Source organism: Hakea prostrata, chromosome 2 (assembly GCF_041222555.1).
Source record: "Hakea prostrata isolate BN-2017 chromosome 2, UWA_Hpros_2, whole genome shotgun sequence".
NCBI lineage: Eukaryota > Viridiplantae > Streptophyta > Magnoliopsida > Proteales > Proteaceae > Hakea > Hakea prostrata.
Window position 1 is genome coordinate 64,154,015 of NC_142601.1, and position 16,376 is coordinate 64,170,390.

The following is a 16,376-nucleotide window of genomic DNA, read 5'->3' on the forward strand; positions in this document are numbered from 1 at the left end:
TACTTTCACAAATTCGGTTTGAAAGCACAAGACAATCTCGAAGCAGTCTGAAAGATGCTAGCAGTGAGAGGACTCTAATTGAGGAATCAAGTAATTAGAGAAGCGAATTCGAAAAAGAGTGGCCATGAAAATGAAGGCATCAAGAAAAGCTATTATATTGGAGGAGAGGGACAGAGGGTGAGGGAGAGGAGAGGAGAGGAAGACATCACCTTTACGTTACCAGGAACAGTGATGAGTCTGATGACGAGTGATTAAAGCCACTAGCGTATGCAGGAGCGATACATATCTTGGCTGCAAGGCGAAATTGAGTGAAAGAGTAGACAATCGTAATTAAAGTCACTGTTACTTTCTCCATCGAAGTTTTTCCTATTTGTTTATTTCTTGGGTTTGGTGTAGACTTCCTTCCCATTCAGAAGCTCCATCTCCCAGAGAGCGATGACAGAAATGGCACAGTAACCATCAGCTGTAGCCTAGTTTGCTCGAAACAGGCTTAAAGTGACTCAGAGTCTCAGATATGAGCGTATCTCCTGTCTTGTCTCCGCCGTTCAGAAGTTCTCATCACTCGCACGTTTACTCTCTATCAAGACTTCCCCTGGATTAATTACCCATTTCCCAATTTCCTACTTTTCCCTAGTCATCATTCACTTCGCTCCAAAGAATTTGTCGATTTATTGGTAGAATGTTTAAAAATCTAACTTGGGCATTAATTTGAACACCTTTACGGTCACTTGTGCAATGCAGAGTTTTCTTCATCTCAGCACGCAAGATCTAAAGCCAGGTTTCATTTGTGGATTATTACATACTTCACGAATCAGGACCTCACCTTAAGTTTCTTTTCAGTCCAGTTACTTCAATGGCTTTTAAGCCATATTATCGGTCAGCCCTGACTTCTGAGTCTCTCCTAACGTGTTACAGAGAGAAACATCCAATGATTCTGTTTAAACTTCCTTTCCCAAATGTGATCATAGATCAAAGGGTTTCAAACTTTCAATGTCAATTTAGTCCACCCCTCAATTAGCAAAAACTGATTCTCTGATGGGAACTAGGGGCACACGCCGCACGAACACATTTCATAAGTTTCGGAAAATTATTAGTTATTAGTAGAGATAAAAGCAATCAGTGGGAGAAAATTATTTAACTGACAATGAAGAGAATGAATGAGAATGATGAGGAATAATATTTGAAGTTGAGTTGCAAGTTAGGAGGAATAATGATGATGGGTTTGTTCAGTGTACAGTGATGTGGTTAGTGTTAGTGACAACATGAGTGGCCCTACTAAAATTCTGGTGGATGCTTCATCTGTTGCTCTTTAGCTTATGCCATTAGTCTGACAAAGTGACAAGACCATGGGACATTTACCAATTTAAATATGGGAGAGAATTCTGTCCAGTGTTGATGTGCAACACTCAGATGCATCAACAGGGGTGTGGTGATCATTTAAACAAACCCACAAGAATTACAAATATGAAAACCCAATGTTCAAAAGGATTAGGTAATGGGATTCATGCTTGCAAGTTGCAAAGAAAAAGTGGTTGAAGGAATGAAAACCAAAGTTGTTAATGGTGGGTGGATATTTCCTTGGCTACCATGAATGTATTTTGGAGTTGAATCACGAAGAGTCTTCAACCACCTGGTTTTGGTCACCTACTGCGATTCAAATCTCCATGCTTAATCCTAGCTCTTCTAACCTATTTTTGGTGACTAGCATTGAGAGAGAGAGAGAGAGAACTCAAATGTTTGATAAAGTCGAGGATAATAGCAATTCCAAAGAGGATGATTTCAAGGATTGAGTGAAACTGCGACACCCAACAGAAAGATTGTTTGATAAGCCCATTGTTTTGACCTTGGAAGTGTAGCAGACACCCGGGGCAACATTCAAGAATGCATACACAGAAGTAATCACAACATAGCAGTCAAGCATCGATTCATTGATAGTTTAAGTCATGCAAGAACAACCTTATGTCCTGGACCTTGCAGGTCTCATCCTGCTTTGCCCAAAGGGAGGCAGGAAACCAAATTAATAATAATATCAACATTCCAATTCCATGGGCATTACAATCCACACCATCTTCCCCACCCCTCCCCAAATCGAAATTTAAGTGGGAGGGGAAAAAAAAAACAGTAAATGGCTGAAAACCTCAAATTAAAATTTCCATTAGCTACAACTCCCCTTTCGTTCCCATTATATTATATTTGACCATGGAGTTGTTAATTTGTTAGCCAGAACCAGTGCTTTTATTTCCATGAATACCTAGGAATTACCAAACCTCTTCTCTAAGAGCAGCTCACGCTCTCTAGGGTCAAGAATTTCTTTATTATCCCCATCATCTCACTTCCCGGAAATCGCCCAAGACAACCCTTGGCTGCTGCAATCTCATTAAATTCAGCGACTGAATCACCGCTGAAAGCCATCTGCCTTGTGCATCTCCCGTCTAAACTCACATCCTTGAGGTCGTCACCAGCTTCAACAATCGGAAGTGGGAAGGGATCCAGTGAGGTTCCCATCACAACTGCCTCACCTCCTACAGCATCCACAAAATCTTTTAATTTGCAAATTGTAAATGGGACTGGTTCAAAACTATGGTCTCCATATTCAACTGGAGTAGAGTGATCTCCAGTGACACAAAGAGAATATTCAAAGCTCCCAGTTGATTCTTCCTGCCATAGAAGCCTGGCCAGCTGACCTATTGCTTTGTCAACAGCTTCAAAGGCTTTGACCTTGAAAATAACTGCCTTGTCATGACCAGCATCATCTATTGCCTGTGACAAACCCATCAAGATAATTAACACAAGTCTTTGGGATTCACTGAATGAAGTATTATTCTGCAGATCAATGATTAGAAGAATCATACAGCTAGCTATAAACAAGGATGTGATTACAAAAGACATTGACTTGCAGAAAGTGTTAACCTTTCTCTGAAACGCAAAAGAAAAAAGATACAGCAGGTTACCACCTTGATGTGTAGGAAACCAAAATCATAGCCATCAGCTCGGCCAGGCTTGTGATCATCCTCACCAGGTACAAAAACATTAGGGCTGGGCTGAACTGGAGCTGATAGTGCCTTGGCTATTGCTGTTGCTTTGGAAGTAAGGAGTGTTCGATAATCTCCAGTCGCTCCAGGAGCTTCCAGGATATCAATACCCAGTGACAGGCCAAGCCCTGCTATAATTTTGGTGGGGGCTACCATGCATGGCCATAGCCCATGCTTCATTTCAAATGGGGGAACCTGCATCAGGACACATAGAAGTAAACTTTCACAGACAAGATCGGCACTAGTTTTAAAAGCTAAAATAATAAGCTCTGATTTTAAAAGCTTGAGGTAACCAACCTCAAGTCGAATACCACAACCTCGTAGAAGGACAATATTGGCGATGTTCTTTCCTTCAGCAGCACGTTTTGCATTCAATGGGTGAGAGACAAGAATCTTAGAGATTTCCTTGGATACTTCATTTACAACTGCTGCCGTATGCTTTGCTTCATCAGTATCATCCAAAGCTTGAGCTTTCAAGAGTAAACGGTTATCCTTCAATGGATCTGTTCCTGAAATATTTCCACTTAATTTTGGACCTTTGACAACCACCCCACATCTGTGCTCTGTTGCATATCTGAAGCAAAACAACATATCAACAAAATGCATTTTGTTTTATTTTTCCAATATTAATTTCAATTTTCAAGTGTAAAGTAAGTTCCTATGGGATTACACAGACCTCATGACTGTGAAAACTTCAAAACAGGAAGTAACTGTTAGTTATTATGTTACCACATAATTCAACAAACAAAGACTAATCCCAACTCAGTGGGAGTAAACTATGTGGATCCAAACAAAACAAAACAAAACAGGTAAAACTGAGGACTCAACAACAAAGAAGAGAGTAAAATATATTTTTAAAAAGAGGGATGGCAAATAAGATGAGAGTTTTTTTTTTCTTTTTGGGGGGGGGGGGGGGGGGGTTGGAGGGAACCTGACAAATGAAAGATTTAATACAACAACAAGCCTTGTCCCAACTAAATGGGGTCGGCCAATGAAAAGGGTTTGGCTAGATTTTTTTTCTAGTGACGGCTGCCAACCTAATGCACCAACCCTCTTCCTTTACCTGGGCTTGGGAAAGAAAGCCTAGTTGAGCAACTTAGAACATCTCAGCTAAATGGAGTCTACTGCATGGATCCTCGCCCTCCAACAGGTTCTTTCTGAGGTCTTACTGGGTATAAGACCTATACCATGCTGTCCTTTCTCACTTATTCTTCTCCTATGGTCATTTTAGGACTTCCCTAGCTCTTTTAGCTCCTTTAATCAGAATCATAGAATTCCTTCCCTTCCCTAGGTCTATCCCCCACTCATACCACCTTCTCAAATGACTATCTAGGAGGTTGTCATTGATTGAGGCAACGCCCTAGACAGCTCTAATGCTCATTTGTTACTTTATCCTTCCTAGTTTTTTTGCACATCCATCTTAATATCCTCATTTCTGCTACACAAAGCTTCCCAATACGACACTTACTAATTGCCAAGCATTTTGCTCCCCACGCCATAGCCGATCATACAACAATCCTGTAGAACTATCCTTTAAGCTTTAAAGGAATACATTGGTCACACATCACACCAAACACAGTTTTTCTGCTTCAACCATCCTGCTCCTGTGAAACATCATTCTCTTGTTGCTTAATTATTTTCTTTGCAATTTCTCCCTTTTCCTACTACACACCATCTCAGTATGATCATAGAATGACAAATTTCTCGTGGTAAAGATAAACGACAAGATCATCCAAGTATCAAGTGGGTCACATGACAGCTAGTGGGGATTGAATGCAAATTGAAGAGTCAATGCAACATTGTCAGTGCAGACACCAGATGTCTTCCTTAAGCTCTTAAATCAAAATTGATGAATCTATATAACACAGACTGTAAGTGTTCATATATCAGGTAACATAATTAGATAATCAATATCTAAGGTTACGCAAGAGAGGAAGAAAAGACTGATGAAAAAAAAAAAAGAATTAGTAATTACAAGAAAGTTCCATTTAGTTTACACATAATCCATTAACAAGAATCATACATTAGAAAGCTACTTTTGGATCCTAATAACTTGTAATTCTTAACACTGATACAGCAAGATTTCAACAGTCAACAACATGCAATGTGAAGTTTCCAAAACAACAGGACCTCTTGATTGCCTAAACATATATTCACCAACAATAAAACCAAATATCCCATTAACAATTGTCAATAATGTCCTTGTCTTTACCTGTAGCTATTCCTTCGCCTAAGAAAAGCCCCTCCAAAATCAAATTAAAAATTAAGAATTACAGGAAATGAAGAAATCATGAAAACCCTTCTTTCCTGTCAGTTAGAATTATTTTATATCTTAACTAGAAAGTGTTTTTCACCTTACTCTGACTTCATATTCAGGAAAAGATGGTAGCTTCATTCCATCCAGAGCTGCACAAAGGATAGGTCCCTCTTCCTCAAAGTGTCGGTCGGCCCTCCTGCTGGTGACAATTTCAGTTTTTTCATCCCATGTGGCAAAGTTTGACTGGAGGTCAGAATAATAACCAGTTACAAATAGAAACAGGAAACAAAAGCAAGGATCAATCACTTCAGAATCCAAGGATGCAGAAAACTTCTACAGCAAGTTAAACTAGAAAGCAAACAGAATAAGAATTTTCATTGGGAAAACTTCAACTAACAATACTGCCCATTTAGAAAGCAAGAAAATAAATATTTAATTGTAAGCAACATCAAGTAAGGATACTCCTTTCGTGTCTTTTGATGGAGCGATATGCACTGCCCATTTAGAAATCAAGAAAATAAATATTTAATTGTAAGCAACATCAAGTAAGGATACTCCTTTCGTGTCATTTTGATGGAGCGATATGCATGGAAGATTACTTGGCTGGATGTATAACTAGAAATGCTTTAATTTGATGATCTCAAGGTACAACATGTATGTCATGCATGCCATGGAAAAATCCCTTCTATATTTCCTCATCTACACCAAGACAGGTACCAAAACCAACAATGAAATTCTGCAGTATATGACATTGAAGTTAGGGAGAAATGCTCAGCTCTTGTTGTTGAGATTTTATTCCTTTCTTCTCTCCTTTTCTGATAGGTAACATTTACTAACAGGCTTGAAAGATGAAAAGGAGAAACGCAGATGGTCTTCCACCACAATACCTGCTGTACTAAAAGAAATCACTTTGGCAGATCAACAATCAGCTACTCCCAACTATACCTCACAGAAGACTACCTGCAGATATGGTCCAAATCCATTTTAAACACTAATCAACCCATACCCGCAGAAATCCACAAACAATTTTCTCCTCCTAGGGTTAGTTCAACAATTTATTTTCCTGTTTATCTAGTGGAGCCAAAACTATGTAATCCACAACCTCATCCCACAAGTAAGAAGGAAATTCATAGTAGTTTTTTAGAGAGAATCATTCCCAAATGAAACTCATACCAAAACCAATTTGTACCTAATACTTTTGAAATACAGAAGGTCCAGTTCTGTTACTGGATGATGATACATCAAAACTTTGGTACATCTATTATGAACTTTACTGCTATTTTTCAACTTTTATTTTTAATGATTATTTTTCAGCCATTACTTATCTGATATTTCTTTGAGAACTAGTGGGTAGGGTGAAGCCCACCCCCAGCTAAGGTATCTGTTATTTGCTTAGTACCACCAAGGTGTCATCTTTAGTTTATTCCCAATACATACATCATCAACAGACAACTCTTTGAACATAAAGTCCGAAGACATCTCATCAAAGAACATCCAATTATTTAGATTTTAGAGTTTTATTTAATATATTCATTTTTATCATTTTAATGAATTGCTAAGAGACTCCCAAGTTCCAATAGATTTTTCTTTTGATATATTTTACATTTTACCAAAGAATTCCAACAGAATCTTGATCAGGTAGCTACAAGTCGGATAAAAATTGCAATTAAAAGAATAAACGGGTTTGGAGACTATGAAAAATAAAAAATCACCTTGAATGCAATATCTCCAGGAGACATAGCCAATCCGGCGCCCATGGACTCAAAGGCACCTCGACCTTTGTAGTACACTCTTGGATCATAACCCAGTAAAGAGAGGTGAGCGGTGTCGCTACCGCAGGCCAAGCCAGCTTCTACCGGGTCCATCAGCCCATTAACTCCAGCAGAAGCAATAGCATCCAAATTGGGCATTTGGCTCACCTGCAAAGGTGTCCGGTGTCCAAACCTTGGCAGTGAAACATCTCCAACACCATCGATCAAAATAAATGCTACTCTTCTCTTCGAATGCTCAGGACCTCCCATCTTGATTTCTCCTCTTTCTGCTCCCTCCTTCGAATAAATTTCTGCTCTTTCTTCTCCCCTCAACTGAAATTGATGAAATGTGCAGAACAACAAAAATTCCCCCAGTGGGTCCTCAACAGAGAGTTAGCACAACACTGCACTTGACAGATGGAAAGAAAATATGACATGCAGTGAGGTGTAGAGAATTGAAACTCATGCATGAGACCTAATCCGAATCACAGAATCTCAGACGACAATTTCTAATGAAATATAAAAACAAGGATTCAAACAAAGAGCGAAATGAAATAGAAACTTTGATGCGCCAGTGCATTAATTCCCGTTTATGTTATCCAGGATTAAATCTATCAATTCATATAAAACCATGGGTAGAGCAGAAAATACAAGATCTCTCTACCGTTATTCAACTATGGAACTCTATTGCAGAATATTACCTCTAAATGCTCTGAGTGATTCTACAAACTATCATCGGTTTGCAAAGAACAAAGCTCTTCTCAATTATTTCTATCGTTACTTAGCTCATTAATCCCTTCACACTTCCTATGGGCGTTGATGGCAATGAGCGTCGTTCCAAAGCAAAAGCTGAAAAGCATTGATAGATGCTCCCTGTTCTTTTCTGGATGCGTTTCTGCCCGCTTTCCTACACCTACGCAGACAATGCTGCGGTAAACCGTGGACCTGAACCGGACCGCGAATCACGAGTCGGCCGAGTATTGCTCCCGTAGATCATGTAAGGGATAAACCCGATGTCACTTCGATTTTCTACTCATTGAGAGAAAATTTTTAGACTTGTTTCTTATTGTTCAAGTAAGTATTTAGACCATTGATGTCAAAATTTCAATCTAGATCGCACCGTTAGTTTCGATCAAAATCTTTTGAAGGCAATATGGTCGAAATAATACAAAAGCTTTTTCGAAATTTCAACTCATATAATTGAATTCTTGATACTTTTCTAATATCAAAGCAAAATATATTTTTTAGAGAAATTAACTAAAATGGTAATTAACAAGAAACTCACATTGAGAAGAAATTTATCAATCTACATAATTAGATTCATGTCCTACTGGTATCGAAGTACTACCACGTGGGTTGCAAAATTTCTTATACATGTGAGTAGGATATTCAAATGCTGTTTTTTTTTTTTTTTTACTTGGCATTGGTGACAAAACTAAACCAAATTTGCCAACTGGAATTGTGAAGATGATCACCAAATTACTTCTCAAGAATGAAAGTTCACAGTTTGAGCTCCTCCATAATGAACGTTGAATCTAGCCACCTAAATTCAGAGAGCTGCACCAATTCATGAGAGAGAATAGAAACATTTCTGCAATCCCAGAGGGGAAATACTTTGACCTGTCTCATATGACTAAAGTCCTTTGATCTCTTAGATAGAGATATCTGCACAGAAAAATTGTGACTGGGAATGGATTGCCTAGCCCCTCCTCCATATGATCATTCCTAAGAAGTGAGGAAAATCTACATCATACAGGTGCTCCTGATTCTTAAGAGAAGAAATGAGGAAAATACACATTGCATAGGTGCCCCCTAAGTTTCCGATGTCAATAGCACCAAATCAGTCATTGATGGACGGTTGTGTATTACAGTGATCATCTAGGTATTAGGAACTAATTATGTTATTCAATAATGACCGACCAATGGCCAGTGCAAGGATGAACAAGCAGCGGTGAAATCCAATAAGAGATCCAAAATTGCTATATCAAGTGATCTTCTCGAAAAAAGTGACAAGCCACAACAACTGTGTCTACAGAGGAGGAGGGTAAAATTAAAAATTAAAAAAATTAAAAAAAGGAAAAGAAAAAATAAAGTCTGACCCATCATACAATTAACCTAAGCACCTCCCCAAGTGTTGTGGAGAAAGGGAACTTAACTATACATTAACAAAATGCTACAAGACAATGTTATCTGATTATATCTCATGACTCCAAGTCATACAAAGCAATAGTTTTCAGTGTAAACAGGACCCATATCTCCATTTTCAAGATCAACAAAAATTTCAAATCAGAAGCAAACTCAGTCACTGTTTGAGAGTGAGCGCTCTAAACTTGAATGGTGAACCCCTTATATTCACATTTACGCATGCAGAGAGAGTTTGGCGTGTCCATCACTTCAAGCCATGCATACTCTTCTTCTTTTCCACCAATTATGCTGGCTCCATCTCCTATTGCTGCAACAGTAGTCAATAATTCAGTTTTTTATCTTGTAACAAAAAATTAAAATCTCCTCAAGAGTTTCAGCTACACTGACCGAAACTGGCAAGAGGATATTCACGGTAGAAGGTACATTTCCTACCAGCATCCTCATCATAAGAAGGTGTAAGAATGTCAAATGCTGCACATGTGGATACTGCAGTAAAACAATGGATATTACCCCCGGATTTTGGATATAAAACAGACGTGCCACTTGATGCTGTTTTAACATTGTTCACTGCCAGTTTTGCCAACCTAACTGTCAAGGAAAAGGCAAAGTTTTGTCAGAATTCCCTAATCAGGTACATGGATAGTTTGAAATAGTAAGTCACATGGGATACTGGGTATTGTTGCAAGCCTTTGGCTACCAAGAATCTTCAGAACCCAAGATCCTGGACATCCAAAAGAAACTAGTTATACACTATCTGAGCTGTTACTTTATTTAAATTGAAGCCCCACAAATTTTAGCAAAAGATTTAACTCTTATGATCGTTTTTTTTTTTTTTTTGGAAAACCAGACTCTTATGGTCTAGGAATCAAATCTGGGAAGTAAAAGGATGCAATTCCCATGACTCTTCATCTGATTCGATGTAATTGGTCATATTCCCAGTGAACTGGATTTAGATCATCCAACCAAGCCTAACAGGATTATGATTATCTGCGGGACTCGAGCTCTTCTCTTCTTTTTCCTGGATTTCCTTCCCCCCACGCCCCCAACCGAGGGAAACAAAGAAAGTTTTTTGCAAATTGGGGCTGTCTATAGTGTACAAACTCATTGTGGTTTCTCAACCTTCAACTGGTTCTTGTCAAAACAAAAAGTATTTTCTATCACGCTCCTTCATTCAAAAGGACAGAAGTTGGTCATGCAAGTCAATTACACTAAAAATTAGCTCACATCCTCATCGTACCAAGTTTCCAACAAACAGTAGAAAACGGATCACCCTAGACCAAGAGTGGCCAGATTGTACAATGATTAGCAGGTGATGATTGTACACTCATAATTGTCAAAAATCCATGGTTAAAACTCATTTTCTCAGAACAAAATCAAGTTTAACAAATCATATAGGAAGGGAATGTCCTAAATTGTGGATTAAGAGTGATTCAGTGGCAGTTTAACTTAGAAGGGTACCGTCGATTTTTCAAGCAAAGTTTGTGGGAGCTAAAATCATATCTTGAGGGTCTTCAGTGTAAGGTTACACGCTGCTATGGGGAAACAAATGCAGAAGCAGATTTTCTGGCATCTTCTGTGGTGAGAGATCGGGTGTCAAGTTACAGTGTATCATGGCCTAATTCGATTCAGATGGAATTCATAGAGATGCAGAGGGTCTTCCATGGGTGCAGGTTCCAATGTTTTTTTTTTTTTTGGGGGGGGGGGGGGGGGCAGCAGCTGATTGCTCTTTTGTTTCTCTATGATTGAGGATTGTTGTCCTCTTGTCATCCAAACTCTGTATCTGCTTTTCAGCTAAAAAAGGGAAAGTCAAACGAATTTTCTGTATTGATAAGAGCGGATGGCAACTACTCTGGTAGAGGACAGAGTAACCTAAGAATTGCATAGTTGAACATCTTATAATTTCAGACAATTTTAAAGTAGATACACTAAAACTACCTCAGGCAGCGATGTAAGACAGAAGCTCTAGAAACTTGTGCCACAAAATTCATTAATTGAGTTTTGGTAGCACACCTGGGGCGTACCCTGCTCCCCTACTATTTTGTACACATGGCTCAACCCAGTCGTAGGCCTTCACATGCAGGGAGCCATAAAGAAGTTTGCTCAAGACAGTCATTCCTGGATGATCATGAAGGGGGATAACAGTTGACTTTGGCATACAGAATATGCACATCTGCAAAACACAATTCATGTCATAAGAGCCCAAAATCCCTCCCAAATTCTTTTTTGGATGAATATAAATATAATATAAACACCCCAAAGAGAAAGAAGGGAAGTACAAGGGGAAAGAGAGGGGGGGGGGGGGGAACCAACCTAAGAACGCTTGGAAGAAACTAACAAAGAGCTCTTGAGACCCCAGGTAACCATAATGTGCCTGTTCCTTGGGGTATCTACAAGGGCCTTAAAGGGCAAGAAAGAGAGTCTGGAGAAAACATCATCATAGATTGCTTTCCAAATCTGATCCAGGGATCAAGATTTGGTGGTCCATGTACGAGAATTTCTCTCCATCCAAATGTGCGAGATACATGCCCCCAGAAGAAGCTTCCTAATAATGTCAGCAATCGAAGAACCTCCACTCAATGTCCAGGGGCTGAGGTACCTAGATATAGGCCAAACAAAGGGGAGGGCAAGGAGCTAAATGAGATGAGTGAAAGGTCAAGCAAATAAAAGGTGAGGGATGGTCTCGTCATCGCTGCAGAAGATGTGGGACAGAGGTAGTTGGGATGGGCGAGGAATAAGGATGGTTTGGGTTGGGAGACAATGGGAAAGGGCTCACCAGATAGTGAAGGCATGGCGGGAATATGGCCCTTGAACCAAGTGAGCTTAGTCTAGGGGATCGGGGGAGAATGGTAGCGGATGTGATTCCAAGCAGAAGCAGTAATGAAGAGAAAGTTCTTCGTAGGGAGCTAGAGGAGTTGGTCACAAGGGGGGCCGAAAGAAAGGTGTGGGGGGGGGGGAGGGTAGAAGAGACAAGATCTAGCTCCAAAGGGAAAGGGAAGGGGAGACTAAGCTCTAGAAGGGGGGCAGAGCTAGGGAATGCCGAGGCATAGACCGCTCTGGCTCCAACTGCATGGTAAAGAATACAAAGGGAGTGACAAGGATGAAGCCAAAAGAAAATGTCGGAGCAATGTGCAATTTTAAGGACATAGAAAAGAGGGCAAGGCAGTGAAGGGAGAGGAGTTTTCGCCAGGTCCAAGAAGGGATAGAAGGGGTGGTAACAGTCCAAAAATAATTATTTCTGAGCAGATAAGAATAAACCTGGTTAACCCAAATAGTGTTTACCTTAAAGGATATCCCCAAAAATTTGTTGACACAGAAAATTTGTGGATTTTCTGACCACAAGAAATAGCTATATTTTGAATTTAAATGTCTTGACCACAAGAAATAGCATTGAGAGTAATCCCGATCCTTTCCAACATCACCTTGTCTTTCTTTCTCCTTCATCTGACCTTCTTCTTGGATGTAGAAAACCTCTGATTTCAACCTGTTGTGGTGACTTTTTAACGCTTTATCAGTTGATTATTTCGACCAACCAGAATGGTAGATTTAATAGAATTGGCATTAGTTCTCTTGTATTACCAAAGTTTGTCACTATTTCACTCTCCTTATAAATCTAGAAAACAAAGGTTTACCCAGTGCATGAGTCAGCAACCGCAGGGTCTGGGGAGGGATAGATATGCAGCCAGCTGCAAAACTCCTTAAAGATGTTAAAAATTAGAGAAATATAGTAGTCAGATATTTCAGAAATACATGAAGTCCTAAGTTAGAATGATATTATTTTCTTTGTTCTACAGTTCTACTCACCCAGGTTTATGTTTGAACCTACTGCCCTTTAATGAAGGAACGCTAAGAAGCTAGATACCTTATCTTTCATGCAACTCATTTAGTTTTAAAGGAGATTTAGTAATTTATACGTTCTGCCTTTTCCTTTTGTTTAATGATATATTCTTATACTACATACCTTTATATTGTATAAAATATAAAATAGGTTCTAAATAAATCAGGAGGGTGTAATTCCAGGTGTAACTGATCTGACCATTTCTCTGGTTGACGCGCTTTTTCCATTCAATGAACTTTATGCACACCTATGTACCCTCACAAGTGATGGTTCCCTTTACATTACGACATAGCTCCATAGAACCTATTAAAAACCCCCCAAAAAAAAACAGAGCTAAAGTGTTGAAGTGGCACAGTATCAAGCCTGAAGAAGATCCTTGATGCTGTTCTGGTCCAGATCAGAATTACACTCAAGCCATTCGGCCAGCCATCATGTATGCTGTCCAGGGTTCAACCCTTGCAAGTCCCTTAATGGTAGGTCTCATGTGGTCCAATCCTTGATGTAACTTTAAATTCGGATTAGTACTGCTTAATCAAAATTTTCTCTGTGAATTGCTCCTGCTGCCTTCTTATCCAGTGTGAGATTGATCCTTAGCTTGGTGCTTCAAGTCTAGGCTGTTAACTCTTTGGTGTTTATAGTCCAACCTGCCGTCGGGACTGATTGGACCAGTCAACTCTTTCTTGGTGAGAAGCCTAACAGGTTACATAAAATATCTCCTTAACACTGTTGAAGACCCATCCTCTCCCACAAGGATTCTGACCAGATCTGCCTGTACAAGCAACTGCAACTTGAAGATTGCAAGAATAACTAGGTATTCTTAAAGAGCTAGCTGAAACCCTAACCCTCACCCCCACCCCTTTTCTTGGTTTTCTCTTGATTGCCCATTAAAACCCTAATCAATATACATTAAATTGTACCTGCAAAACCATAAATCCTTGACGTATCCATCAATTTGCATCAGTGTTTTATCCACCGGTCCCCATATTGATTCCCTTTTACAGCCATTTTCCCCCATCAAAACCCAAATCACATCCCCTTTTTCTTGATAACAATCCCATAAAGAAACCCAGCATCCCTACCAATCTGATTCAATCTAGCTATTGGATTGGTATTAGTTTTTGACCCCAGATTCTATGCACTACAGCGTATACTTGATTGGAATTTCATCTCAATCCAACCACTAAAAACCTAGATTCTTGACAACCTCAAGAAATAACCCAAAACCCTGAAAGCCTAAAATTCAAACTGATTCAGGAAATCTAGTTACGACAATAGAAGTTGCCCCATTCCATATAGACCCCATCAATCTTGAGCGGAGCATTCATCCCAGAACCCTATTTGAGATTGCCCATCTCAAAATCTGTACCATCTCATCCTCACAAGAATCTAGGAATCACATACAATCAATTCATAAATTGATAGACATTGCAAAATCTCATCCCATAGTCCCCATATGTTACACATTGGACCCCTAAAACAATCAATGCCCATTTGACAGTGAAACTGTAGCACAACCTAACTGAATTGGCTGGCCATACCCATAACACCCCAATTCGAGCTGGATCTATTTGACATCCTGTTAAATGGCCTTTAGTCCTATCAAAGATTACATCAGAAATTTAATACATAAAGTAAATCCAGAGTATACATGAATGAGAGATACGATTACTTGAATAAAAATGAGTTTAATCCCAAACCACTATTCCCTCCTTTAGAAAAGTAGAATTCAGATTAATACTGCTCTTATAAACTTTATACAATTTATTTTGTTATGATTGACGTTCCAAGATGAAAAGGATATCCTATTTCTATTTGACAAACAGAAAATTGCAGATAGCATTTCAATTATTCAACACTTTTACAGCCATTTCTTATAATACTTCGGATATGGTGTGCCTGGTTTTGTGATAACAAGTGTCTACTTAAATTCCCCATGCATATATGCAGCGCCAAGGCAGGCATAAGTTCTTAGACATTTACTTGCATCTATGTAGAATACTTATATTGAGCTCCCCTTGATGGAGGATCAAAATTAAAGCTCATAAAAGGCAGTTGGGAAGAAGCCAATAAAACTTACTGTAAAGCTTTTAGTTTCAGCTATTTCCAAGTATTTTATGGTTAAATCCCATCGAGGGATCATGTTGAATTCATTATCTGCGCCAGGTCCAAGAAAACAATGGCTCCGGTCCTCATCTGAGTTGTCCTCCTCAAGCCCAACATCGGCAGGACTAGTTTTATCTGAAAAGAAAGAAAGAAATACCATTTATTGTCTGCCAGGCAAAATATACTCTCTGAAATATATTAACAAAATGTAACAAAATAATCAATCCCGTGTTCTAAATATCAAGAGAACAGCCTTAAAAGCAAGGAAGTCTAAAGACCTTTGACACCACCAATCCTGATTTCATTTTTAAATGCAACCTCTCTCTAGATAAAGTTTCGACATCTTTCAGCTCATTTTCATATTCTTTACAATCCAAGCCGTCTCCTAATTATTTGGGTTCTTATTTGTCCAATTCTTTCTATACAACGTCATGATGATGGACTTCATACAACACAGAGATTCTTTTGAAATACTTCAAGCTGTAACAATCCATTTGTAAATGCCAATCGGTTATACTCCATTGGCAGCAATAATTCAGATCATTTCATATAAAAGTGATTAGAACTTCAGAATGATCAAATGAAACTGCCATACTATGTTCACCCTATATACCGGACACTTCAAGCTCTAAGAACTCACCTAATACTGTCGGGATTGGGAACTAATAAATCTAGAAGCATCAAGCATCCCAATCGAACAATGACGAATTAAATACTTTAAAAATCACAACCCTGCGGGTAGCAAATACTTGATTGGAAACTACTGAGTTCAAAATTAGATGCAAAGCTTCAGTTTTATCATTTTTCCACATGTAGAATTCAATTGGTTTCTAACTTTGTAACCCAAAACGAACAACATTGCAAAAGGAAACTGATCAAAGTCGATACCCATAAGAGAGCAAACGTTCTGGACAACATTTTGAGGAGGAGGAATTCCTGAAGAGGTGCACGATTTCTTGCACAGGTCGTAAAGAGCCTGAATTGGAGAGATCTTGGACATCAGCACGTATTTTGTAACTTCCAACTCTGCCACTCTACAACTGTTCTTCCTCCCCAGGAGGACTACTTGCTTGTTTCAATGTAAACAGAAAACGACCACAATTCCCAAATTAGAAAGGAAAAAAAAAGGCAGCGAAAATTTATTGGAAACACCGAAACAGATCTGTCCTCTGATGCCGCAACTTCTTAATCTCGGACGAGAAGCGTGTCGAAATCGTAGAATCTTAATCTGGAAGATTCTATGTTTCTTCATT

The 16,376-nt window shown here is 39.1% G+C and overlaps 2 protein-coding genes across 3 annotated transcripts; both read right to left on the minus strand.

Moving 5' to 3' along the window:
* Positions 1 to 1,695: 1,695 nt before the first annotated feature.
* On the minus strand, positions 1,696 to 8,012 carry LOC149025681 (uncharacterized). 2 transcript variants are annotated; one of them, XM_089145867.1, is made up of 6 exons: positions 7,742 to 8,012; positions 7,002 to 7,449; positions 5,387 to 5,532; positions 3,330 to 3,606; positions 2,955 to 3,227; positions 1,696 to 2,760 (listed from the first exon to the last, which is right to left on the minus strand). In XM_089145867.1, exons 2-6 carry the CDS (start codon positions 7,308 to 7,310, stop codon positions 2,275 to 2,277), a joined length of 1,491 nt encoding a protein of 496 aa, XP_089001993.1. In that variant the 5' UTR covers positions 7,311 to 7,449; positions 7,742 to 8,012; the 3' UTR covers positions 1,696 to 2,274. The 2 variants fall into 2 exon arrangements, with proteins under 2 accessions (XP_089001993.1, XP_089001992.1); XM_089145866.1 differs by having other exon boundaries at positions 7,002 to 7,444; positions 7,742 to 8,010.
* A 672-nt stretch (positions 8,013 to 8,684) lies between these two features.
* LOC149025682 (plant cysteine oxidase 3-like) lies at positions 8,685 to 16,327 on the minus strand. The gene is made up of 5 exons (XM_089145868.1): positions 16,012 to 16,327; positions 15,098 to 15,258; positions 11,196 to 11,355; positions 9,573 to 9,773; positions 8,685 to 9,492 (listed from the first exon to the last, which is right to left on the minus strand). Exons 1-5 carry the CDS (start codon positions 16,121 to 16,123, stop codon positions 9,365 to 9,367), a joined length of 762 nt encoding a protein of 253 aa, XP_089001994.1. The 5' UTR covers positions 16,124 to 16,327; the 3' UTR covers positions 8,685 to 9,364.
* Positions 16,328 to 16,376: the final 49 nt, after the last annotated feature.

Bases quoted from the DNA above. Each gene is read 5' to 3' on its own strand.
- LOC149025681 (XM_089145867.1), bottom strand. From the start codon at position 7,310: ATGGGAGGTCCTGAGCATTCGAAGAGAAGAGTAGCATTTATTTTGATC. The intron at 3,228-3,329 runs GTTGGTTACCTC...GTCCTGATGCAG, and splicing joins GTTGTGGTATTCGACTTGAG to GTTCCCCCATTTGAAATGAA. The intron at 2,761-2,954 runs GTGGTAACCTGC...GGTTTGTCACAG, and splicing joins TTGGTTTCCTACACATCAAG to GCAATAGATGATGCTGGTCA.
- LOC149025682 (XM_089145868.1), bottom strand. From the start codon at position 16,123: ATGTCCAAGATCTCTCCAATTCAGGCTCTTTACGACCTGTGCAAGAAA. The intron at 11,356-15,097 runs GTAAGTTTTATT...TGTGTTTTGCAG, and splicing joins CTGAAACTAAAAGCTTTACA to ATGTGCATATTCTGTATGCC. The intron at 9,774-11,195 runs GTGTGCTACCAA...TTTCCTTGACAG, and splicing joins GGGAGCAGGGTACGCCCCAG to TTAGGTTGGCAAAACTGGCA.